This window comes from Anopheles stephensi, chromosome 2 (genome assembly GCF_013141755.1).
Source record: "Anopheles stephensi strain Indian chromosome 2, UCI_ANSTEP_V1.0, whole genome shotgun sequence".
NCBI classification, from domain to species: Eukaryota; Metazoa; Arthropoda; class Insecta; order Diptera; family Culicidae; genus Anopheles; species Anopheles stephensi.
In genome coordinates, this window is record NC_050202.1 from 63,751,171 (window position 1) to 63,778,992 (window position 27,822).

General features: G+C 48.1%; 1 protein-coding gene across 1 annotated transcript in view; it reads right to left on the reverse strand.

Annotated features, from left to right (window-relative positions):
* The window catches only part of LOC118506749 (zinc finger protein 395), a 91,425-nt gene that overhangs the window by 39,193 nt on the left and 24,410 nt on the right, over positions 1-27,822 (reverse strand). The window contains exons 2-4 of the mRNA XM_036044331.1: positions 11,280-11,458; positions 400-536; positions 59-318 (exon numbers count right to left, since the gene is read on the reverse strand). Of these exons, the coding sequence (XP_035900224.1) occupies positions 59-318; positions 400-536; positions 11,280-11,458 (576 nt within the window). The remainder of the gene's footprint in view (positions 1-58; positions 319-399; positions 537-11,279; positions 11,459-27,822) is intronic.

A 27,822-nucleotide genomic window follows, 5' to 3' on the forward strand; every position in this document is an offset into this window, starting at 1 on the left:
TTCGAAAAATGCGAAAGTAATTGGCCCCAACCAAATGGTTTGCATAAGGGTGACTTACCCGACGCTTTCTTGGCATGTCCTCCATACCGATGCCTTCGTCCGATGTAGAGAGGGACGTGGTGCGAGCCCCCCGGCCCGTACCGCTCGCTGCCTGGTAACGGCCATTGTGATGGTGATGATGGTGATGATTCAGCTCGTGCTGGTAGTGGTGCGTCGGTGGTGTGGAATGTCCATCCTCGCTCAGCGGCGGCGAAGTCGATCCGGTGCTCCAGGAGGTGGTGCTGCTGCCCGAACTGGTGCCAAGAATTGTTTCATAGCCTGTGAAAGGGGTGAACATGCGCCAAGGGTTAATATCCGGGAGGGCTATACAGTACGGCTGGGCATCAGCCCGATACCTACCATGTACGGATGAGTTCGGTGAGCAGGACAGGCTCATAAGTACCAGCGCGGCGTTGCATTCGTCCATTGGATCGTCGTCGTTAATACTGTAGTACTCTCGATCGTCCTGCGAGTACGAGGGCCGCCGTTTGCGAGATCTGTTGGCAGACGAAGGAACAAAGGAAAAGAATGAGACAAGACGACCATTGGCGGGGTATTGTGCGTGAGAGAGCTAGTTGCATCGCTACACTGCACAACAAGTGTAAAATGCAAGAGGGTGTGCATTGGCACAGCAACAGCTGCAAAACACGTTCGTTTGAGGTTATGATCGTTCCTAGAAAGGGGAGACATTTTTTTATCGCTGGAAGAGAGATTGAGTTCTATCGATGACTTTACACATCACTTCGGAGACTAGGGGTTTTTAACTAAAGCTTTACATGCATGATAGCAGATTCTATAGACAAAATATCATTAAAGCTCCCCGAAGAAATCTAAGCCATTTTGCACACAAAAATTTGGCATTCCCCGGGATTATTAATTGTTCGGCACACCGATTCGCCAACCGGGGTATCAGTCGCCGGGATGGATGGCGGGTTGTTTGTTTGTTTCGGTACGTAGCAGCACACGTTGCATCGAGACTGCAGCAGCAAAACGATGCAGACGCGTAGGCCTTCTGCCGGGGTTGTGTTTGTTCGTATCATGTTGTTTCTTTTTGTTTTTTTTTGCGTACTGCTTGTGTTACCTCTCGAAAAACAGAGCGCAGTACGAATGTGTCTCAAGAATGGTGCTGTGCTGAAGGAAGAAGACGAAGCTACTCCAACGTCGCTACAACCCCGGGCGACGAAAACAGCCGACGGGGTTCAATGTATTATCGGTCAATCAACCTATTTCGGGGTGCGGAATTTTTGTTTTGTTTTGTTTACGCCTGCTGATGCATGGGCCTACTTGACTAGACTACATCCGACCACCCTCAGCCGTGTCTTTACCCTGGATCGAGCCGTACATCTAGTGCAACAAGGGCGGCCGTTGTTGTTGCCGCCTTTCTGGTAGCGCAACAGTGTCAAACGAATAGAAAAAAAAACACGCGTACAGGTTCCGCTTTAATAATTCCTGAGCTGCCGAGCCGTGCATCGGATCATACTGCATGTTGCAGCTGTACGCCCCACGCGTCCGATTAAAGCTAGATCAAGTTCAAAGCTACAATCGGATAATGACCGGTGCGCAGATAAGGGAAAGTGCAATGGGCAGCACAAACACACCATAAAAAGCAAAGCCTCAATCATTGGCGGGGCCCGAAACGGGGCGCACAATGCACAATGCGCATCTTATCGTCGCCATAATTCCCCGGTGCGTAGTACGAGGTGCGAGAGTAACAATCCAGAAAATTGCAACCACACTTATCAGTACACCACGAAGCGCAACAGCGGCGAAGTGCAACAGGCTGCATAGGCTTATGTTTATCTGCTCATTCGCCCTCTCTCTCTCTCTCGCTCGGTCTGTCTCCTTCTTGCCGTTGCTAAGCCCATCTCAGTATATCGCGATTGACTTTTTTGTGTTTGATTTTTTACACTCTTTATCACGACTTTCTTCTTCTTCCGAGTCTTCGGATGGCATCCGTGTCTCGCTGCACCAAACCGAGCGTAGGGTGGCGATAATGTCTAGTCACCACCAACTTCATCATGGCGAGGACCAATCGATGGATGGTGGGTAGTACATGGTGTGGAGAAGTCGTTGGCCGCGAATCCATAACATTACCGTGCCCACCTCCCCCACCGGGCTCAATGCACAGGGTGAGGGCGCTTTGTCCGGAGAGCAGCGGTCTGCCACTGTTGCCGTGGTCAGTATTTGCGTCAGGGATGTTTGCTTTTCCTGCTGGATTTGGGTTTACTGCCCACTGATAGGTTTTTTTTTTCTTCTTTGGGTTCTCTGTGTACTGTTAAACAAAAAAACCACAAAGCGAACCATGACCGCTAATTTGACCGACCTGCTATCTGATTTTGCGATCGCGAACGACTTGTCGTCGTTCGACTGTTGTTGTCATTCCGGGCCCGACCAGTTGCGGCTACGATAATGGACAGTTGCAGTGAAGGATGCAGTTATTTTAGCTTTGTATTCAAAGCAATGGAAACGTTCGCTGGAATTGTTTAGCAATAATATGAAACCGTCATCCATACCGGCTATAAGTTTCTTTGCCTTTGTTAAAGTAAATGACGCTCTTCTGTTTGATCCTTTGTGGTGATCGTCGAAGAAAAAAACCCCTTGCACATGACTGCAGGGAAAGGACCCATTTGTGCAATCGTCATCGTTGCATGAATAACGCAGCAAAGGGAATTTCTTATTGCGTGTTTTGGCTTTGGAATGATTGCATGAAACTTTCCACTGGTTTCATCCATTAATCATGGTAAGTAGCAAAAAAGGGAACCTAATTATGAGCAAACTGCACCCATTTTGCTGATGAACGACAATCCATTTGAAGAGAACGAATATTGAATGTACAGCACCCACCATGACCTATGTTAACGTGACACAGAAACATCACAGCATACTTTATATACTATTTCACCACCATCAAACATTGTCCCAGACATCGTTCTGTAACGTATATCATGGCAGCTTACTCTCTGCCAGACCACCGAAACTCTCTCTTGATTGAAGATTATATTTAAACACACCAGTACACACCTCACCTATGTGCTCCAATTTTCCTGCCTCAATCCAGTGGGCAGTGGGCGATAAAGCAGGTGGGTCGAATCGTTTTCTGCCAATCGCTGTGGATCGCTACGAAAACGCAACGTGTTCGCCAGTCATCGTCCAACGCCTTTCTTCGCCAACACCGCGCCGAACCGTTGGGCGACCATTGGTGAAGATGAGAAATGTCGGACGAATAGCACTTTCGACGGAGGTCTCGCGAGATTCGGTTGGGGTAGGTTTGTTGACCGACTGGCAGACACGCATCTGGATGCTGACGACCCCCAGGACCATCATATAGCGCATTTGCTCCCGAAATCAATGACAAAAAAAACAAAAGGAGTCAAGCAGCCCCAAATGGGTGGCCAAATAAAGTACGCTTCCAGTTTCTGTGTCAACAAAAATCCTGTCGCTCATTAAAACCGTGGTCCATCGAGAAAGTTTGGGGGGATGTGCAAACGACCCGCGCCGAAAGTCGAGACCAACGGGAGTACGCCTTGGTGAAGAGTTCATCGTCATCGTTACCGTGGTGACGGTTCTATTGAACGTAGGAACCGTTTGAACTGTCTGGTTTTGTGGCGTTTCAATTCTGACGAGGATTGCCACCGTGCTGTCTGGGTGGGAGAGAACCCCTTTGGCTTTATCATAATGTCCGTTGTCTTCATCCCAAAAATGGTCCCCGAAGCTGTGGGGTGAAACTCCGACTCTTCTCAGAATCCGTTCGAGAGGAACTATCGAGAGATTGCGTTAGGTTGCGTCTTGAGTGGAACCTACCTCCCTCCACCGAACAGCTTGTAATAAGGTTAATCGAAGTGAAGCCCCGGCCACAAGTTTTGGGATTCGGTAGCCAACTCCCGAATCTAGGCCACCAGACAGGTTGAACAGACTTACCGAGTTCTATTGCCCGTGTCTGTCGACGGTGGCGCTGTAGCTTAAAGCAACAAAATTGTACGCCCCTGTTCAGACATTCCGTCTTGGCCCGACCGCACGAATCACGGTCCTCGCCTCACCTCTACCCGCCTGCGTTCCAATACTTTTGAACGATTCTCTTCTTATGATGGTAGTAATATTTTATTATCTCCCAGTGCTGTACGGCGATAGCTCGGGCATGGTTGACTCCGCATGAAAAGGGGGAAAAACCCCCGTCCATGTCTCGTCTCAGACGGTTGCACAAAATCTAGCTCCAAAGATGCAGCAGCAACACAAAAAAAAACTCTTTTCGGCAGACAACCTTCAAATGCCGAAAAAAGTGCAGAGCCACCCTGCTGGTAGTGCTCCGTTCCGTCAATTCCATTTTCATAACAACCTCCATTTGCCACCGGCAACGCGTCGTAACTCTCGTCGTTCTTCGCCGCACGGTGACGTTCTGTGGTGGATGACGGGTGGGATGCGTCACCGGGCGATGGTAAGTGCACCACTGCCACGCGTACCACATCTAATGCATCTGTGTAACCAAGCTCGATACTAAAAGCTAACACACCAAATGAATTCAAACGATCGAACCACGGCACAAAGAGCAAGAGCAACGCGAGCGAACGAAGAATCTGCAGCGGACGAAAACGCAATTTAAACCTACCGAAACCGGAGCTGCAGACTATGCAATCGATGTTGGTTGCTTCGTTGTATTGTTGGTGCAGTTTTTTTTCCCGTTCGTTCGGCTGTGCCTGTGCTTCCTGACTTTGGCTGACTGACGTGAGCTCTTTCGTGATCGCATCATCACCTTCAGCTGACCTTTCCAAAAAAGCTGCAAAGTTGCACGCAGAAGCGCAATCGGGACGGGTCGTTTTATTTTAGCGATTTGTTGGCTGCCGTTTTTTTTGTTGTTTGGTCCGGTTTTTCTTTCTGGGAACGTTCTGGTTGGCAAATTTTTGCAGGGGTTTTGCGGTCGATGTGCGTGTACATGTAAAGTCCCTACAGGCTACCGGCTAAATCTGTGCACCGAGAGATGAGTCACATGGATAGTTGGGCTGGAACCGTACCACCGCAATACAGTTTCGATTGGACAAAGCGTCTGGAGGTCTAAATTTTACGGGCCATTCTTGTTGGTAACCGGATCACGACTTAGATTTGTTAGAAAATGGGTGCTTCTCGGTTGGAGTGTTGGCATTCATACCAAAAAAAGCCAAGCCAAGCCAAAAAAAAAGTCGAATCAGTTACAGGTTTCTTGATGGATGAAACTGATCCCTACCAAAGGGACAACTTTTTGGGGGACTCAGGTGTCTTGTGACAGTAAGCGTGCAATTTCTAGCTATGGCATAATGAGTTCCAACTTTGAGAGCTTAGTGAACCAAACTACCAATTTAAGGAGGAAATTTCTTAATTATTTTTTAGTTCTCAGAAAAGCGAAACTCGCAAAGAACCCAAAAATATTGTTCGACTGCTGGTCAGCAGTTAATTATGAAGCACAACAAAGACAATAGTGATCAAACGAAGCGGCGAAACAAAGCTTAATCAAAGCGCAATCAAATTCAAATCAAAGGAATTCAAATTGTTGTCGAAAAGTGTTTCCAGGAAAACGGCCAAGCCAGACGGTCAAGCTAAATCCGAAAATAATGCACCCGGTTTTTCGTTTTTCCTTATGCACGCGATTCCATTCTTTCCCTTGTTTTGTAACCTTCAGGTTTAGAGACTTTGGGGCTTCATTTTTTGTTCCATTCGGTGACGAAATCGGTTGTTTTGTTTTTTGGGGATGTAAATTGAGCCTTTGTCCTACCGTAATGGGCCAGACTGGTTGGCTACGATGCACACAAGTGTTGTTGGTGCCAAAAAAACCGAACGAAAATCGATACCAACTGTCGCGTGTGTGTGCCACAACAGGTTCCATCTCCAGTGAGATCTAATACATAGAAGCTATTCAGTCACTCGAAAGCGTTTGTTATCAGATGTTAATATGAGTAAATATTAAATGCTTCAGAGTTCACCAAAACTCAAAACGACAGAAAGCGCTATAACAGCTGTTTAAAGATGTCTCGATATGCAAAACACATGTTGATGCACGTTGGTGCCGAACGTGGCTGACACAAGCGACCACGACAGATATCACACGTGAAGTAAAGTTCCGCTTTGGTAACCTTCCGGAAAAAAGGACTTGTTTTTGTTGCGTTCGGCGGAACCAAGGAAAAGAAAGACCAGACAGTCAGTCGTTCTGTTTCTCGAAACAAAAATAAGAAGGCTGTGTGTGTGTGTGTTCGGGCAATCCAATCTCTACACAACAACCAGCCATAACTCGATCCGTGTGCCGTCCTTTCTTCATCGTTGTGGCTTTCTTCCACACACACACAGCCAAACACTTCCAACCCCAATGTCCCTCACCTGTCAGGGGCAATTTTCCGCATTAGCCCGGCAAACCGACGGCCACGATTCGCATTCGACCTTCAGTGAATGACAAACTCATCCAAAGGTCATGGACATTTGCAGAGGTGGCGCAAGCCTTACGGTGTACCCCTGAAAACGGTGGTCCTTTTTTCGGGGCTTCCACCAAAAACGTAAGCCATCTCTCTCTCTCTCTCTCCTTCCGAAACTGTTCCACGAAATGCGCGGTACGGTGACAAAGTCGGGTCTGGGAGGGTTTTTTTTTGGGGAAATTATGACCCGACGCTCCGTACCTCGGTCGCCGGCAGACTATCGGAAAACTCACCACCCTTCCCGAGCGAGCCCGTACGAAGAACTGACGCCTGCCAGACGCACCGGGGAGGATAAATTTAACCTACGCCAACAGAAAATCACGTCCCGAATGCTCGCCGGTCTGTGGTGGGTTGATCGGTCGGTAAACTGTCTGTCGCTGTCTGGCGGATAAGCAATCGGGCTGCGAAGAAAGCTCTGCATCACCGTAGAAGTGGAAAAATTAACACAAAAACTTTCCACAACCACAACTTTGCCTCGGTTGCGCATTTCCAGGGCTGCAAACAGCTGGTGGAAAATGGTTTGGAAGCGGACCGAATTTCTGGCTGGTTCTCGGCAGTGTTTGCTTTACTTTTGGGGCGATAGAAAAAGGCAAAATTGGTGTCGGGATTGTGGGATGGTTCTTTGCGATGAAATTCTAGCGTCTACGTATGCTACACAGACAGCATCCACGATCAGCGTGCGGCGAAAGAATGAACTTGTTGTGCAGGTTAGGTACGCAGGTGTCATAAAAATTGATTACAATTTGGTGGAGCACATTCTGTGGGGAAGAAAGTTTTTGCCCCATCAATAGAGCGCAGATAGAAAGGCTGTCGTAATGAAATATTCGACGAGTGATGTGGAAAGCTACAGCCAAGAGAGAGAGAGAGAGAGAGAGAGAGAGAGAGAGAGAGAGAGAGCGAGCGACTAATGAGAACTTTTGAGAGGGAATTAGATATAAAAAAACCAAAGAAACATAAAATTCGTATCGTGGACATAAAGGGGATAAAGAATAAATTCACCAGAACCATGACCACGGTCAACAGAGAATCGAGAAGCATCGTTCGAACATCGAGACATCGTTCATATTGGAGAGCAAAAGTGTTTGTTTTGTTGAGAGATTGGAATGATCAATAATGTGTTATTGATTTTTTTATGCCACACATTATCGATGTGCCGCTTCTCCGGCCCCAGACAAGAATTGGTTAATTTATACAAAACAACAATTATACCATATTGAATGCAAATCGGTAAAATCCTTTCCTTTCTTTCTCTCATTAGCACGCAAAAGGTCCATCACGGCTCACATCGTGACATCGTCGTCCCACCGGCGGAACGGAGTTGGACACAACCTTGGCATGGTTTCGACGGAATGGTCCAAGGTAAAAAGAACCATTTTAGGGGGCAGGCAACCTTTCCCCGGCTCCCGGCACCATTATTCATCCCTGACCTAGTCACTAGCCGATCTTACCCTGCATGAACATTAACTTCCCTGTGTTCCGAAGGATTTCTGCCATATTGCGTACCTTTTTGATGTGTGTGTGTGGGAGATAAGTATCGCCATGTGTACCGAGTAAGGCAGGGGGAGCTTAATTAAGCTCAATTAACTGTCCAGACAAAATGTGACACGAAAGCACACGAAGGAAGCCGACCACCGGTTCGATATCCGGTATGCGACAAAACTGGGATTACAATGATGGTGGTGTATGTGTTTTCCAATTTCTCCTCTTCTTTTGCAATTTGTTACTTGAAGTAGCATAATTAGGAGGCAGGCAAATATTTGAACGATGAAATCATCGTTTTGTTTTCCCGTATTGTAAAAGTGACGCTGATGACGTAGTACTGATGACTCAGAAGGCATTAAAAACCGCCATTATGGTATGAAACAATTCTAGTTTGAAATTTTCTTCGGGTTGAGTTTTTCTCCTCGGTTAAATTACTTTCCCTAAAAGCTCTGCATCAGTTTCACAAAGCCAAAAAAGAATTAAAAGACACTGGACTGTGTGCTTCGCTTTCTCCTTCAACGAATTCGGCCTGCAACACACCAAACACAAAAGTAAGGAGTGCTGACATATTTCTCAACATTCCCTTATTGCTTTGAGAATCGGTTATCGGATTGGTAGAAAAGAAACGTCGCCACGATGGCTGCTAATTTGGCACCAACAATCACATCATCATCGCGGTCAACCGATGTCTTTACATTGCGCACAACACCACGATTAGCCGGGGGGCGCATTTGTGCCGGGCACAGGTAAGCGGGTCAGCGGGAGAAACACGAAAAGCACTGAAAAATCTTTCAACCGTCCCGTGAAAAGTGAAGTATGCCAAAACCCCGTTAGCCAAAAAAAAAAAAAAAATGGCCGAAACTCGAAGTGAAAAGAAAACCTTGGAACGACCCAATAGAAGCAACCGATCGAAAACCCGAACCGAATTCGGTATCTGTTGGCAACCATGTGGAAGGAAAAAGGGGGGCGGCAGTGCAAGTCAGGTCTGGTAGAGTATGTGAAAAGAAAATCTTAAGTCCGGCCATCGCGAAGGAAAACAGCAGCGAGCGAAAGCAACCGTTGCAGAGGTAGGGCAAAAAACAAAAACAAAAAAGCGAGAAAAGAAAAGCAAAACAAAAACCCCAAAATTCGCAACTTCGCTTGCTCATCGCTTGGTATTAAATCACCCAAAAGGCGAACGACAACGGGGCGGAAAAAAAAGAGGCCTGTAGCAACACAACCACCCGGCATCAGGGTTCCCGATCGCGCGCGCGTCCAACGATCGACGCAATGTTTGCCAAACGTGCTTCCATTCTTTCAGCGTTCAGCGCATTCGTGTGTGTGTGCGTGTTTTCGCGTGCAAAATATGTTCGCCAAAAATGCCCTGACCTTGGGCAAGTTTCGTTTTCTTTAGCCGTAACTGCGCGCATCGTCAGCGCAATAAAAACGAAAAGAAAAGCAGCGCAAGCAAGCAGCAAAAAAAAAAAAAAACCGCCAGCGAATCGCAAATTATTGCGGTCGGCGCGCTTTCCACACTCACTCTCGATCACCTTTTCTCTTTCAACCCCACCCTCTCGGGGGGAGTGTTTCTGTCGCTCTCTCTCTCTCGCGCGCGCTTGCTCTCGTTGCGTTTCCTGTTGCACACCACCCTGTCAACGCGTCGCACCGTAATGATCGCGCAAAATAAAAAAGGCGCACACGCACACGATCATCAAGCTCCCTTCGCATCAGCTGGGCTGGGCTGTAAACAGCTTGAAAGCAGCAGCAACAACAAAAAAACCAGATGATCGTTGTTCGGCAAACCGATGCGAGACGAAAATTCGCAAATGAGCGTAGCCAAACGAGAGTGTATGATGGATGGACGAGAGTGTGTGCGAACGACCTCAGCTTATGGGTCTGTTTTTTTCACTTGACGAGAGTTTTTCTTCATTTTCATTTGCTAACTGTTGTTTGAATGGATGTGTAAGTTAATCTAAATTAATAATATTTAAGTATTGGGATCGAAAGGTCCTCAACACTTCGAGGATTAGAGCTTAACTCCCGATCCTTACTGTACAAACAATCAATATCTTTATTGCCTCTATTTTTATTAATGGCAACAGTAAGTCGTTACCATTGCACGCACAAAAAAAAAGTCAGTCGGTGCTCTAGAAATTAGTACCCCCGCTTGTTTTATTCGCGTGCAATGAGGGCATGCAGCAAACTGCAACAAAGAAACCCATACACACCGCCCAACGAAGAGAAAAGTAGGACATTAGCAATAGAGTTGTGCAAAATAGCCACCCAGCGCTTGGTCGCAGAAACCAGCCGTTGGTAGATGAGTTGATCAACTGCAAGATGCATCGGCAGAGAATCGAGGTTGATCAGCTCACGATCGAACCGGATGTCACGGTTGAACGGTTGTGGAGGATTTTCTACCGGCGATGCTCTAAACCGGCCGGCCGGCTAGTTGGCCGCAGCACGCAAAGCATCGGTCCGACTGTGAGTCATTCAGCTGACCGAGTTGAGCCAAACGTGTCCCGGTAACGTGACGGTTATATGGTGCATTAAATCATACACTTCGTTCGGTTGATAGGCGGACGCGCGTCCTTCATCGCCATGCCATGCGCAAGGATCGCTCGGTCGCATCGGTACACAAAAATATCCAAACAGTGGCGCGTGTATTGGCAACGAGCCGATCCATAGTGTCGACGGCGAGCGGCCATAATGGTCGCGAGCTGCAGTTGAGCAATTTCACACCCAGGCTTTACGGGTTGCTTTTCGAGATCGAGATCCCAGATGCATTGCAAGTGCTTTTGAAGTTTGACGTCTGTAACCTGTCAAATGGGTGTTCCTGGTGCTTGACGGTAACTTAACGCGTCCTGTATGGAGTGTCTCCATTACCTTGCACGGCGGTAAAACGACAAGGAATGTCTCTAGCAGGAAGAAGGAGGTGTATCAAGCAGATTGAAGCATGCTCAATGTGACACACGGTTCCATAAACGATCGAAAAGGCCCTCAAAACGTCGATGGAGATCGTGTCACGATGCTCGTGTCGCCGATTGAGCTCAAGATCGCAGAAGTGTGGCGCCGAATGTCGAACTGCACGCAGAACTGGCTGGCTACTTTCGACATTCGGCAAGGCAACAGAAACATTGTAGAGGTGGCTCCGGACCGTCACTTCTGGACAGTAAAACTGGTCTACCTTAAACCATCAGCCCTGATCTTTGAACGGTTGGTAGCGCCTTATGCTTGCTACACGACAAGTACCCCAGCTGTCCCTTGAAGTGAACCTGTGCACCGGGAAACAGGTTCCGCCATGGTTTCTCCCCGGTGTCTGATCCGGATTAAGCGCTTGCCAACACTTACCCGTTCTGTTGCGTCAGCGAGAATGGCACATCGATGCTGTTTGATTGTCGTCGACGATCGCCGCCCATATCCGCCAGCCGGGCAAAGTCCGTATCCTTCTCCTGGACCGCCAGTCGCTGTGAGCGGCGCGATTCCAGCAGTCGAATTTCCTCCAGGCGCTTCGTTAGCTCGATCGGAGCCTGCAAAGAAAGGGGAAAAGAAATGGAAACGAAAAATATAACGAACCATAATGCGGAACAGTTTGTGTCTGTTACAGGAATAGTATTTAAATAATTTGATGGATACAAATGCACGACTCCACCTTTTAAAACGGAGTTCGATAATCATCGATTGGGCTATAATTTTGTAAATACAATTTTATGGTCTCGCGCCGTCAAAACACCCCACAAGCGGGGAAGCGTTGCAGGTCGGAGGAAATAACCCCTATTTTGTTCGGAGCTGGCGAATAAAGGTCATCGCCAATTGCTGTCGGCGCTCTGATGTAATTCCAGGTTGCACTGTCCGGGGTTTTGTCGGACGCGTTGCATGTTCGACTGACCGGCCGGAACGAACGATGACGGGTCTTGTCCGCAATTCGCTAAGTTTGGACGGGACGTTGCCATGTCATATTGCTTGCTATTCCCGAGGCTATGTTCGACATTCAAAAGATCGTCATCCGAATCCGGATTTTTCGATGGAACTGCATGCGTTCGGGATCGCTTTGTTCCGGCAGTGAGCGTTCGAGAATTAATAGCGGTGTGGAATCACGTTAAACGCCTTGCAACGCAATATTCGAAACAAGCAGTACGACCCATGATGATGAATGATGCACAAACCGAGGAAACATAAAATCTTTACCGGGCAGGCAGCTGACTCATGCTGAGAATATGGATCACGCTACGGCAAGAGGCGAACACCAGTAAAAAAGGGCAATAATTGCTGCTGTTGTATCTCAAGATCTAGCGAGTGGAGCACACCGAGGGTGGATTAAGACCAAACAAAACCTCCGATTAACTGCAAAGCCAAGCCAGAAAGTGAAATCGAACAAATGAGAAACCATGAGAAGCCGTGTGGTGATGAAAAATTACGCAAAATGTTTGGTTCAGGTCGCACCGATCGCACCTGTGCGAGTGCCCGAGACAGGCAGGGTGAGACTGCAGCTAAATTCCGCTCGTCGAAATTGTGCGACGTAAGAGACTTTCATTTCTTTTCCATTTCCAAACCCTCTCATTTTGCCCCACAGCGAACCCCCTTCGGAGCTGCGTTGAGTTTTCATTTTAAGTACTGCTACCACCACCGCCACCAGCGATCATTTTCCTTGCCTTGCCAAGCGGGTAATTCATCATCGCTTTTATCTTGCACTCTCTGGTCGCTGTCAGCAAAATGCCACCTCGGCCGATGTGCGTGTTCATCTTCAGCCGTGGAAGGGGGCCGAGAGGTTTTATTTGTTCAGTCCTGTAGCGTCTTCGGTCCCGATTTCTATTGCAGCGATTTCACGACACCTGTTGGCAGTCGCGAGATCTTCAACAGCTGATTGACCGGTACCGGTGGGTCCAGCACGAGATTGCATGTCCGTGACGGCCGGTGGGAGGTGTATTCGTTAATGTCAAAAATCCGTTTGCTGTCGCAATGGGGTCCCTCTCGATCCGGCCGGGCTTTATGCATCGCTGATCGTACGAAACGTTTCGTAAGGCACAAACAGCGAGAGAAAGGCACCGGTCGGAAAGATCGTGATGATCGAACCACGGTGAGAAAGATGCCGCACGAGCTGTACGTATTTACTAGGCTTCAATTTACTTGCTTCCTACGCTCGGCATCGGTACGCCAAGAATCGGTACAGTGCTTTTTCAATAGCTCCAGGGTTGGGCTGGCCATTTGCTGCACGCGGGACGGAAGTGGTGAACCGGTCCACCTTGATTGTCTACCATTATCGCACGTTTGAAGCGTGGTATCGGCTTCACTTTCACTACAGCAGCTACGGCGCGGCCTGTTCCAAAAAACAACAGAGTGCTGAGCGAAAGAGGTGTATGTGTGTGTTTGTCGCTTGGAAAACGGTGATCAGGAAATGGAAAGTAAAGCTGTTGTGTATGACACAACCACCAAAATGTTGGGCTGTCTTCGACGAGTTTACCTTGGGAATAGGGGTGAGTTTCACCTACTTCCGGATCCATAGATGTCAGTGTTGAATAAACAAGAGTCAACTCTTGCTTTAAAAATCTCGACACTTGTATGTTTCGTCAGAGATTAATTTCTCGTATGTAGTCGCGTACCATAAAAAGACAGCAAAACTTGCAACGATCGTTTTACGAGCTTCTGGCGACTGTGCTGCTCAAGTGTCGTCCTTGATGACCTTCATCTTGACGCTCAAACTGATCCTAAAATTGTTTTCACTTGGCAAGCGTTGTTCGGGATTTGTGTGTGATATTGTTGGATCTTGGCCTAGGCTTTGATTGTTTCTTTGCTTCTTCATGGCTTCACAGTTGCTGCTCAAAATATTGAGGATATTTCATAATATTGAGGTGTTTTTTTTTCCTGCGAGAAGGGTTTCAGAGTGTTAAATATATCCAAACGAAATTACTATCACAGGTTCATGTCGCTATCTTTACATCAACGTAGCTTTCGTACACCAGCACCAGAGTACCGCAAGTTGATGGTCGAAGCACATTAAAGATGATCATGAGGAGATGCTTCATTTTATTGGATGATAAATTTACTTCTCACAACGACCCAAAAAAAAAATCACTTTTCAACCCAAAGGAGTATCAAAACAATAAAGCTCACTGCTTCGGCTTCGACAGAAAAAAAGGAACTTTATCACTTAAAGGTGCGCATATTTAAAACCACTCAAAAGCGAGAGGTGTAGAGCACACGCGGGAAAAAAAAGAACAAACTAAACCATCCATCCATCAATTAATGTTTAAAGCGAATGAAAGGTCCGGGGCTATAAATCGAGCAGATGTCACTGGTTATGGCCAAATCACTTTGCTTTATGTTGCGGTTTTTATTTTCGTAAGCCATAATACCACTTCTGTATACTTTGCCCGATCAATTAAGGGACCGCGGCAAGCCTTTTCCTTTTTTTTGTCCCTGGTTGCGGATCTCGTTGGTCAGCTGATGGAAATGAGCCGCTCTGACTGCTTGCTTGGAAGTGTTGCCGGGGGAAGTGATGAGCGAAGAACGACAACGGTGAAGGGATTTAATTGTCCGCCCAGTCTACCGGACCAGTTGATCGTCACCTTCTCTCTAGATGAGGCTTCGATGATGTTTTATTGTTAATTGAGGGAACGATTACACTGTACGATCGTTGAATCATCATTTCGAATGGCAAACGATGATGGTTTTTTTGGCTTTTATTTCAAGCGGATCATTTTGCGCGTTTCTCAAATTTACGATGGACCGACCACCCACCCCCGCTCCCCCCAGGCGAGACTTCAAGATCTTATTCCATTTGGGGGTCCAAATATTATCAGGTTATTAGGAAACAAAAAGAGGGATGATACTGTTAGCTTAAAATAAAGCAAAACATCACTTCGTAACCTTTTACGAATTTTAGTGCAAATGCATCTTTCGATTGAATGGTCCGTCATTCCATTTATTGTTGATATTGCATGCCGTGAAGCCAATCACTGACGGCAACTGTGGTGAAAGAAGAAGCCGGCCGGCCGGTCTACAGTTGCAGGTTTGCTAACTATTTTTAATCGTTGCCTGGCGTTGCTTATGACACTAGCTCACTAGCACATTGGGTGGGTGGCGTTGTGTGGCGTCAGACGGATACAAGACACTACACAAACACAGCCCCAACGGTAAGTGCATTTGCATCGTGAAATGTGAACACGTACACTGGCTACCACCTGAATTTGGCTCAAGGTACGGCGAAGCGACTTGCAGTAATTTTTGTGCTCCGTCGGGTGGACAGATGCTTATTGCGGTGGCGAAGTTGTTTTTAATTCTTGCCACCATCGCATCGAGTGGCCTGTTTTGAATCGGTCCACCCCTCAATTCGGATGCCGTGTGGACGCGCGTGTGTGTGTTGTTTTTTTTTCTTTCGTGCCCCCGTGGATCGCGACGGCGTGCATGTATTATTTTAAAAATAGTTCAAATCCGGGCCCCTCAACCGAGTGCAGTGCCGGCCGGCTGCAAGCGAAAAAATGCAGCAGAATGAAGAAGAAGAAGGAAAATGAGTGGAAACCAACGCTCGCCGAACATTCCACGCCCGCTTGACCCACTACACAAGACCGTGTTCCAACAGTTTGAATTAATGTACGAATCAAGTTTGATTTGTTAGCTAGCAGCTATCGAGGGGTGTGGTTTAAAACCGGATGGGCCATGTACGCCGATCTGTCTAGTTGGATTTAGCCACGGAACTCGTGGTCTCGAAAAAAAAAAACTAGACATTTTCTCAATTTTCTACAGAGGACTTTTGCGGATCGAGTAATCAGTGGACACTTACACTGTGGCCACAGTACACCCTGTCGCCGGTACATTGCACGTACCGAATATTTTGATATAAATAAATGTAAACAGTTGCATCCTGTGGCGACCAAGTTGCAACGGGCCACATCCTAGATCTCCCACCTCCCGTTTGGTCGGTGACTCACACCACCACCACACGCTTACAAATGAGGCCAACCGGGCCAATGTTGCAAGGGGCCGGCCCGATAGGCAAACACAAATTGCCAACAAAATCCGGGCCCAAAACTTCGATTGCGGAGATCTCGAAGAATTTACTGCAAGTCGGACGGGTGTATGCACAAAACCCAATTCTTCCCCCTTAATTGATGGCGAAAACTTAGCTAAAGCATAAAATCATTTAATCTCTATGGCCATAATCATACTTTCGCAACCACGGAACCAGCATCCGGCAGCGCACGTCAGGAAACTCGACCATCTCCCCGTACATACTTCCCGCGAAAAAGCCGCTCTGACCCGCTGGAGGTCAAACCGTTGCCACTTTACCCCCACGGGAAGCGAACAGATTAGATGATTATGATTTATGACCGTGGACCGTAGACCACAGGGTTTGCGCGAGTGCTGCACCGTACCCGGCCGGGAGTGTGCAAGGCTTATTTCCTTTCTAAATTACAGTCAGTTTGACAGGAGGAAAATGAAAAAAATAATAAGGGCACACAGTCACAAAAAAAGGAGATTTATATCCACCAGTAAACCGGACGGCGGCTCACGGCTTTGTTGCTTAGTTACTGTTCTCGCATGCAACTCGGCTGCTCGCGAAGCTAGGTATCTCCGTGTTGACCGGGGAACGGAACCCGAAATGGTGTAGTGGTGCCACTGCCGATATGCAGTTTGCACACAGTTGTCTGTGTATGCGGTTTTGAGTTGGTGGCTGGCAACACTGCTAACCGCCCCGGGGTGAACCACGGTTTCGAACTAAACGAAACGAAGGTAAGAATAAATTTCAATCGATTTGATTAGCTGGGGGTGTGGGGCCAACGGCAGCATTGGAGGGTCGCCGATACTGGTGGTCGCAACCTCCTCCGGGTCGCAACCCCTTGAAGCGATAGAGAGAGAGAGAGAGAGAGAGAGAGAGAGGGGGGCCGCTGGGACAAGGAAACATTGGGCGGTGTAATAGCTCGTAAAAGTAAAAGTTGTCCTTTCCAACCTTTCGTGGCACAACGGCCCAGGGTTGGACACTGTTTTCGTTTGCCTTCAAAAAGTTATAGTTAGGTCAGTACGCGTGCTCATGATCTGCAGCCTGATAGGGGGTTATGCTCGATCGTCTGGCTGGAAGGAGTTTGCTAAGAAGGCGATACTTTAAGTTGGTGCGAAATTCTGTCAATAAATAAATGCAAACGATTAGCCGAGTACGCCCCAACATGAGCAGGACTTGCACAAGACGAAGCAACTCTTTCGTCCTCCTCACAATCCCTGTCTCGCGTGTTTGGTCGACGTCGTGTTCCCATAAACGTTCCTTTTCTCTTTGTTCGCAGAACCGCTTGTCAAGGTGTTGTTAAAACTCGGAACAGGCCTTCCCTTTTCGCTACACACACACACAACTTCGGAGGAGGTTGTTTTGTTTGTTCTACGATTTTCCACCCGAACCCGTCGCACAGGAACTTGAGCATTAATCATATGTTCCAAAGTGCATAATAAACAATGGCTAGCAGTCCGTTTCTGTTCGTCCACAACAGCGGTAGTGAATGTCTTCGGTTGTACAGTGGATGTCGCTTACAGGATTTTGCCCAGTGTTATGACCCGCTGACAAAAGGCTACAAAAGCGAAGGCATCAACTTTCCAGCCAGCCGAAATACACCTCTAACTGAAATCTGCATTCCATTTGCCGGGCTGTTGTTGGGGGAATGGGTCAGTTCAGGATGGGAGGTATATGACAGCTCTGTTTTGGTTGGCTTTGCTTGGCTGCCCGTTTCATGCACGCCAGTTTGAAGTATTCCGGAAGGCAGCGGATGAAGTGAATAGCATTTGCAATTACATCTGCCTGCATTTGTATGAGGCCACCGTACGCCGGATGCTGAGAGCATTTGATTTTCAATGGATACGGTTGGGAAGGTGTAGCAAGCGTGATAAAAGCTGTGCACTTTAAATCGCTTTTCTATCGTATCACAAAAAAATATTCAATAAAAGGAACATTAAAGATCTGTGGAGAATCGAATTGAATTAGAATCGCGTCAGGTTAAAGCTAATGGTCGAGTGCTTCATTGTTCGATTCATATCTTCGCTGCAGTAGGAGAAAGTGTGTAATCGATAAATGATGGAAGGAACCGACCATTACCAATGGTTCGAGCGCTCCCATCACCATTACCCCGCATAGTTGTGGGCCACTGCACTACGGAAGTGATGCGCTTAGATGAGTGAGATATGGGTCCAGTCCGATACCGGAAGTGCGGGCAAAGTCCACAGCAACTCACAGAGTGCACAAGAGAAGGAAGGCAAAAACGAATAGTTGTGCACCATTTCCGCCCGTTAAACGTCTTGTGCAAACGGTCGGAAATCGGGAACGGATGTAAGCCGGCATCTTTTGCTGTTCGTTTGTGTGCCCTTGTTCTAGCCATCAGTGTCTTGCGGGTCGGCTGACTGTGGGAATCGTTGGTAGAAACTGATTTCATTTGTGACAAAATTGCGGCTATTCATTAGAAATTGCCGAGGACCTTGAGTTCAGGATCACATGTATTATGTTTCCTGTATTCAATCTTAGCTACGAAGGCTCGATATTGCTACGTTTGTTTTCTCGTATCATTTATCCAACTTAAAAAGGCAGCTCTTGAGCTTGTTCGAATATCGCTTTCATTTTCCCGTTCTGAAGTAATGACTTCTGCGGACGGGACGCGAGATATCAGCCTACACTTCACCCAAGACTCGCGCAGTATTGAGAAACACTTTCCAAAATTTTACCCAGCATCACAATGGAACTAAATGGCATCCGAAATTGAGCGTATTGCACGTAGGCCCACTTGAGAAATTGCAACGTAGGCAAGATTTTGGTAGACCCGGTGCCGGAAGCCGAAAAACGCAAGAGCACGTACGGTGGAAGTGCCCGCTAGGAAACACCTTTAGCTGCTGTCTCGCCAGAGTGGGTGCTAAAAGGGGTTCACACTTATCTGCCCGGCGGACGAATGTAACGCTCAAGGATGTACAAAATTTTGAGCTCGAGACCGGCCACTTGAGAGCGCAACCAACCAACGTACTCGAGGAGTTGGTTTCGATTCAGAAAGGGTTTGCTCTGCGGTCTATGCAAACTCGGCACTCGGGCAGGTTATCGGAAAAATCCAAATTTCGATACCAACCCATTCTATTGGGGGTGCTAATTGGGGAGGGTGTTTCTGACAGTTTTAGTGAGTGTTAATTAAATTTGCATGCATGCAATGGGTGATTCTTTTTTTGTAACAGGGGGCTTGGTAAGTCCAGATCCTCGTAGGAAACTTATCGAGCGGTACTCAAAATTGGGATGTTTACCCCAACCTTTACACAACGCTTCGAGCACATGTCAATTGGAATGGTTGGTGATAAAGAAACAAAAATCCGTAAGTCCTTTTTCGGGGAACGAGGTTTCCGGTTAATCTTTCTACCATCCCACATCGCATGTCGTGCACTCTTGGAGGACATACATAGATGCAAAGAGAATAATGGTGAAGATGTGTTGGCTTTAGTGAGTTTTCTGTTTTTTTCCCCATTTTTTTCGGCAGCTCCAAGTCGTCCTCGGCACGGAGCACGGACGCAGTACGTTACGTTGATTAGTACGTCTCTCGGTGTGACTTTTCTTTTCTCTCGCTGTTTTTTCTTTCGTACTGTGTATGTGTCTTGTTTGGACACAGTTTCCAATCCCCTCGAGGGTGGCTAGGCAAGATTGGTCCAAAAGTAAAATAATAAAACACTAAGAACACACGGACACGGCCGTCTGGTGCAACACTTCCGCCGGGCTTCAAGCCGGCTTACGCTAAACAATGGGAGAAGAAAATATTCACCGCCGGGACGGTCGGGACCGTTGCACGCACCAGCGGCACCAGGATCCTTTCTGCAGACAGGCCTGCATCTAGCGTCCATTCGTGACCGTGTACAGGCTTCTTGAATCGGCTAGCCATAGACCAAAGATACAAAGCCGAGGATGTGGAGAAGCGCCGGATAAGAGGCCTAAGCTAAGCTGCTCGCCATGATACTTGCAATGAACGGGAAAAACTTCAGCTCTGCCACCCTCACCCACCCGTCCCCCCTATACCCCGGCACGCGAAGTTAACAATGTGCACGGATCTCGGTGAAGTGAGCAAAGACGGTTGAGAGTAGGCCCATCATTAGACCGAACCGGAGGCCCCGGAATGCCGGCAGCGAAAGTTAATGGTGGGTCCGGTGTGTGCAGGGGCTCCTAGACTAGTCGGGGAGAATTTACAATTTTCGGATCCGTCCGTCGCACAATTTGCCCGGCGTCCGGATGATAAGAGCACCGAGACGCCCTGAAAGGCGATGCGTTAATGTTGCAAGGGTAGATGACAATGTGTGTGAGTGTGTGTGTAATATGGAAACCTCCAAAGCCGGCAGCACGGGTAAGGATGACACATTTGCATTGCCCGTCAACCAGCCGGGTACCGTGAAGGTCGCCCGTAATAATCGTCATCGCTGCCGCTCACGGGATGCGGAGGTGTTGCGTTAGACATTAGACAAATTAGAAACCCTACCACCATCGAGAACCCATCGTGAAGGGTACTCATGCTGAACATGATGCCGGTGTTTACGATCATTAGCGTGCATTTAAGAAATGAGACTGACAATGTCGTCCCGGCTTTCTAGGGAGCATGGGCATGCGTAATGGTAGCGCAGAAGAAAAAGAAGAAAAGTGCTGGAACTGGGCAACAAGGTTCATTAGGAAATTTTGCGACGGCTGGTTCCTTTTGCCTATTTGCTTTTGGGAATTGGTACCAAAACGGCTTCAGGTAATCAGCCCGTCTGTATCGTGTTTTGGGTAAAAAATTCCTCCGCCAGACTAAAATCTCCAACGACGAAAGCCCGCTGGTGTTGAAAAATAATGAGCAGAAAAGAAGTACGCGTGAATGCCTGGCATGCTCAAAATTCTGGACATGTGTGTAATATTTTTGGAGTGAAAATGGAAAATTTCTGGTTGGGCGGCTCGGTACAGATGATATATCATGCATGCCTTCTGAATAGCTCAGTGTATGCGATTTATTTCGCTTTCAATATGCAAGCCTCGCCAGTGAGTAGCATACAGATAGCACTGAGGTTTAATTCAACTCCCGCTCTTGTCTGGCACGATACGCACAATGACATTTTCACGTCATAAGCGCTCATTAGAGGAGCCTTTTATTTAACGCAGTTAGCCTTGTTGTGCCTTGTAATTGGTACTTTATCGTGCTGCTAACCACAAAATAACCCGGCTCGTGCGGAGATAAACACATGTAATTGCAACCAGCAGCCATGATAAAGCGAGGGACGGTTCAAATTCAATTTAGTGCAAGACCTGAGCGGTACCATCATGCTTGTATTACGCACAAAGCGAGTGCGAACCTTTTATTAATATTGTGTCTCTTTTGTTGTGCTTAGCAGTAGCGTTTTTTTTTCGTTTGCCGAGTTTGAAGAGCTTAACCGTGTGTGTATCAAAAAGCCCCCCACAACAGGTACAGTTGGTCTATTGCTTCGCGATCGACGCGTCGCAATATCACGTCCGCAGGCGTACTCTAGAGAAGAAGGTTACGTCTATAGCGCTCACTGCATCTGCACTACCAAAGTGCACCTTCTGTGCGTTTCCCTGAGCGTCTGTGTGTAGCAATGTGATAGTGTTGTGCGTTTGTGCCGCCGCCATTCACTTGCGCCATTTTGTGTGTGTGTGTGTTTGCGCGAAGGATTGCGCGTAAAACGGACCCATTGTAAGCTTTGTGAGCGGCACGGGGGGCCGGAGGTTGTAGAATTGCAGGAGGGAAGATGGTGGAGAGTTGAAGAAGGGGTGGGTCAGGGGGAGCAATATAATTAGCTTTGCCCTCTGTGTGCACGAAAGAAGGAAAGGCACAATATAGAGACTGAACCGGTTTCCCACATCGGTGCTAGGAGCTGCAGTAGTAGTAGCTTGCAGTTGCAGTTCGAACAACGGCGACGGCCGGCGTTCGCTCACACACAAAGCAGCAACACAAAGGAGGGAAGGGGTCGATGGAGGAGGGGGGCGGGGGAGGAGGTTGCCTCCGGTCCACACAAAGCCAAAAAGCTTCACCTCTTGGCGGGATGGCGTGTGAATCGGAGCGGGGATCGCGAGTAGCCGAAGGCAATCTCGCACCGTGGTGGTGTTGGATAGGGCGATCGTCGTTGCAACTAGATCCAAGAGCTTCTCTCCCTTTCGCACTATCGCTGGCTCATTCTCACTCACACATCCCATAGATTGGCAATCGGTTCTAGTACGCTTCATCAAACCCACCAAAACCTCTATCGATGCATCTAGCAACGCCTTCCCAACGCCGCTACAGGGCAGCTGCAACCGCGAAAGACCGACTGGCGGCAGTTGCTATAGTTTTTCCAACATCGGGGAGCATAGTTTTTTTTTTTTTCGTTGGTTTGCTACTCACACACAAACAAAACTGGGGCCCCGCGATCTACTAATCATAAATGCGATCAACGATGTGGTCGATGCGGCTACGATGTATACTAGCGGAGCACGGTAATGCGGCACCCGGATGCCATTTTTGCGATTAGCAGCAGCAGCAGCAGGGCCGGCCGGTATGCACATTTCGGGAAAGGAGCGCTCCGGCGGCCTGTGCTTTGTCGGTTTCGCTGGAGGCCAACTGGCGCGGCAAAGGGCATCGCGATGACGGCAAAGCCTTTCGCTATGCACCGAGGGAAGGTTGAAGCTAGACAGATATGCTTCATGATTGCATCACGCTCGATCGGTGCACGCGCGCACGCCAGTCGACGGAGCGAATGAAGGTGTCTTTTCAACTGCGGAGGTTTGTGTTTTGGAGGAGGCTCGGGGGGGGAAAGACGGAGGATGCCGGCGATGGGAAAATCGGTTTCGGAATCGGTTTTGGATCGTCTAAGCAAGGTACACGCGTGTGTGTGTGATCATTATATAAAGTATATCGGTTCGCTTGATCAGCCTTGAGCACTGTTTCGCATTGATCGATCGATTCCAACCCAAGGCAAATGAAAACAAACTGCATCAAGTACCTTCCGTCTCGGCTTCCCATAGTGCGCTGCGTTGCATATCGAAATGCATTTGCATACCCATACACCGTCACCTGACGGACAAAACATGGTCGAGTTATGAAAGTGTGTATGCGTGTTTTGCGCTCTCTCTCTCTCTCTCTCGTGCTCCTCTACATTTCACCTGGAAGTCAAAGAATCGGTTTGTCAGTTCAGAAGGCGAAATTTAAATTCCATCGCTTGCAAACGCAAATAACTACGCGCGGTCGATCGTGATCTTGCCCACGCTAAGGACTGCGCAGTGATCGTAAAGTGACGTACGCGAGCTGTGCAAAACATGAACATGAGAAGCTACTTTACATAATCCATTCAACTGCAAGGACTCCGTACCACGAGTCATGCAAAGTTGGTCCCCGACAAGGAGAGAGAGAGAGAGAGAGAGTTGCAGTTGGAAAATGAGGTGCGTGTGCGTCAATCTGCAACAGACACAATTTAGGTTGCTTAACTGTATCAGGAATCAATTTCGCTGGAAATAAAAATCCTTGAACACTATTCCAGAGCAACATCAGCGTCAGTGAGCTTTGTGGTAGGCTAAGGCAACCGTGTTTGGTGAGTCATTTTGACAACCATGATGACTGCGCTTCACCGCGGGAAGCTCCGTAAGCCGATGAGTGCGTCAACAAAACGTGTGAGTGCGCAAACGTCAGCGGTTTTACACTTATGTGTCATCCAGTGTCTTCACCACTATCAGTTCCCCAAAAAGTTCCGTTAGACGTTTGGGTTAGGTTCGGTTTGGTTGTAATCAGAGGATCGACTCCATGGAGGAAGCCGCTGCAATTGGATACGGGTTCGGTAAGGGTTTGGCTGGAGAGTATATCGCAAACCGGTTGTGTCTCCTCCCCCAAGGATACGTGGACTGACTGTTCGCGTGTCTACTTGCAGAATCATGTTTTTAGCTTATGAGTCAATTTCTAGCAGAGCTTGAGTCAGCATTTGAGGCGTTTTAAAGCGTTCCGTGTCTTCGATGACTTCGTGCCATAAAGCTAAGGGGTTAACGTTACAGGTCAGTCTTGGTCAGCATGGTTCCTAAAGATGGTAGAGCATCCCTTATTATTTAGCTCATCAACTGTTATGCACGGTCTCTCCACCATCGCTCTCCCAACACTTTACAGTCCCGGGATTAAGCTGAAGCCCAAGAAAGGAACAAAACAAGGCACGACTGTGAGAAACGAGATACTGCTGCTCGAAGGGATCCAACAAACACTATCACTCCGCGCATAGCCCTACGTCTCGTGGAGGCTTGCACGTGTCCGAATGACTGCGTGTTTGTGGTGGCGTGATTAGAATAAATTAGCTCACCAGTCACGCAGCAAATGGAATAGAGAGACGGAGAGAAAGAGAGAGAGAGAGTCACTGCATGGGGTTCCGTAAAGTTTAAAAAGGTCCGAATCGCGCGTTGCTCAAGTCAGGCGGAAGCAAGACAGCAATAGGATGCATACAGTTAGAAAACTGAACGAAGGCAACAACACAGCCCAGGCACGAGTGTAAAAAGTGCCAGCCGGAAAACGATAATCGTGATGATGCGTCGAATCGTCGAAACGCAACCGGGGCGGAAAGCTGCCAAGCTTCCATTTACATAGACCTCCGGTGGCACAAACGCCCGATTCGCATTCCCCTGATGTGCCTGACTATTAGCCACACGAACGGTAAACCGTGTTGGCTGCGGCTGGAAAGAACGAGGAAGTGGGCAGGCCAAGGAAACGAGGTTACGACGATGCACAATCGAAGCCTCTACTGAACCGTATCGTTAGAAGCTATCACGCGCACCGCCAACGAATGTGCGATTGTTCCACACGTCCATATCGCTTCCACTATCTCGCGCATGTCTTCATCCCTTTAGGGCATCCCACCGGGGGCCGGGGTTTGGTAGAAGGTAGAAAACCGTTTTCTACTGTTTACATGGCTTTTATTTCTTTCGCCAGACGTAACGCCTTGTCCAATTCGAACCGAGAAAGAAAGGTGCCCGTTAGCGGCTTCTTGCATTCAACAGGGACCAGGGCCAGCCCAGCGCATTCCAGCCCCAAAACCATCGCTCGTTCGAACATTATTCAAGCCCTCTAATCCGTGGCGACATCCGTGAAGACAACCGAAAATATTGCTATCTTGATCGAGCCGGCAATGAATTGATTTGAATGATCCGATAGGCGTAGTAAAAAGTATTAGTGAAGAAAGTGGTGACTTGTTTCTTGGTTTCTTCCCAAGTGCTAATTGCCATTTGACACGCGGCATACTGGATCTGAGAGACATTGGACATTGGATATTATGAGATATAAAGCAATGAATAAAGCAATGTGGTAACAAAGGCCGAACTTGAAGAGTAACTTGAACCCCGCAACTTGAACGATGAATCATATTTACAGTTTTTTCCCCCCACTGTCAACTATTGAGTGGTCGGAAAAGGAATCCAACCACATAAAGAACAGAACGCAGTTTAGACGATCTATCACACACCGGGAAGGTTTGACCTTCTTGAACTATTTTTTCCGCCCAAATATGCTGCTGCTAGGAATCAATCATCTGCAAGTGTCATCTGCTATAGAATGCGGACCGTTGGAATGGGACGTAAAACACACTTTTCAAACCCCGCACTACCTTACTCCACGCCGCCCCAGAACTGGAAGCCGCTTGCTCACATGTCACGCAAGTGGTTGCGCAAGTATTTGCGTTTCTACCGTATCGTTCCCCGTTCGCACATCAGTCCCGATATCTGTGTATATGGTTCACGTGTAGCGTGTGCTACACAGACAGTACGGGCCCCACATCGCCCGAGCGGAAATCATGGCAGACTTCGTGGCAACGCCGCACATAACGGGTAGAACGCTTCACGCTGGAAACGAACTCAACCGCCACAGCGCTCGGGATGACGCGATTGTTTCTCGCACGCGGGAGATGACTACTGCACGATGTGCGTTGTGTTTGTCTAGCGGTTGTGTGATGTGTTTTCAAAAGTTTAATCGATCGAGCACAGTCTCTTTGCCTGCTTGCGATTCACCAAACGCATCTAAACGGTTTATTACTTTATTCTTGGGACAGTGGTATGCGCGAGTGACATGATCTCTGCACAAAAAACTGGGTGGAGTAGCGTATGGACAGTGTGCATGAAACGGATCTTTATTGTCCCAACGATCTGTGTGATATCCGATTTTAAGGGCTACGCAATGTACGCAACGTTTAGGGAGTAAACCGAAACCCTGACCCTAGCCCCTGATCCACAAGAGCTGAGGTGATCCAACAATTCACTACTACATATGCTCGGTAGTGTGCTTTGTAAGATCATCGATCAAACTGATCGGCAAGCTATGGGTAGCCCAAATGCCCCGAACGAACGAGCAATCAAGCGAAGCAAGAAAAATTCCTTCTGCATCAAAACGTTGCGGCGAAATGTCAACCCAATTCTCACATAAACGACCACCGTGTTCCGTTTGGGAAGGTAGCAGTGTCCCTAAATGTTCTCCCCTAGGCTCCCCTACTTGGGCCTCCGCCCCCCAAATACGCTCCTTCAAAAACCGGGTCTCCGATGTTGCCGAGGCCCGGTTGAATGAGGTCAAACGCTCGCGTACAGGGAGTGGCCGAGTGGCTGAGCTGGTCTCAAGCGAAACCTGGCCGAAACACTTCTAGGGGGCCCGCAGCAGCTTGCTGTTGGTAGCCACACCACTGCTCAGCCTAACTACTAAGTAGGTTAAAGACGGCCGGTGTGTTGCTTGGAGGTGTTGGTGGGGATGTTCAGCCAGAGGTCAGAATTAAATGCGCACAGCTGTACCGCTACCGTGCTGCGATCGGTGTGCAGCCGAAAGCGATCCGTTCTGGTCGCACACGGTGAAGAATCTCCGCTCCATGGTTTCATCGGTTGTCTGCTTTTTTGTTCCATGAGCAGCAGCGAACTGATGTGCGCTTAAAAAAACTATAATCCGAGAGGGAAAAAGCAACCAGCACTTGCTGCATCCGAACCTTTCCCCACCACACTTCCGCACGACCCATCTCAGCTAGGGCGCGGGGTTCGCTACCGACTTGACCTAAATAGTACAGATAGAATTTATTACATTAGACGATCGTGGCTGACTTTGGTCGCAACACTCGCTAGCATTGCTAGAGCGCTTGCCAGTTTGTATACCATTAGCACTGTACGGATCAGTTGTTGGGGTGGTTATGCTGTGGATGCATGGTCGCATAAGCGTCCCACTCCTACTCTTCCTAGTTTGCTTGCATCCGTACCGAGTCTCCCATCGAACTGTGTGACATTCAGCAAGAGCGCGATGCCGCTCCCACAACATTGGAAGTCAAATGTGAAGTGTAGCGTTTTAGATTGCGCTTTTGTCATCGCATCCATGTTTCGAAATCGACATGCAAAAAGAAGACAGAACAGAATGCTACGCAAAGCCGGAACAGATTGGTTTTATAACCCTTCTTCGGTATCAAGTCGAGAAGGTGAAGTGCGATTTTGCAACGATGAGACGTGCATCAGTGCAGCTGTGTTCGAAACCTCGAAGGTTCCAGCAACCACGGTTGCAGGGGTTGCCACCCATGCCCCAAACCCATCATCTGCCAGCACTGAAGATGAAGCTGACGATGGTGATGATGATGATGCTGCAAACAGTTTGAGGCCGTTTGTAATTAACTTTTATTGCTCGATTCAATTGGAATCGAATAGCTCGAGTGCTTGTTGAAGTTCGACATGATGCTGCCAACGAGCAATGGGTGGTGAATGCAGCACGAAGGAGTCATGGAGGATGCCAAGAGAAATGTGTGATTATTACTTTCGACCGAGCGAGCCCGCAACGGCAACTCCGATGAATTGCGCAGGTCTTCTTGGGCGCGTTCCAAGCCAACTGGGAGGATCGGGCTAGTTTTGTTTGTTTATTGTTGCGTTAGCAACATTTCTTCCTATTCGTTGGGAGTGTTT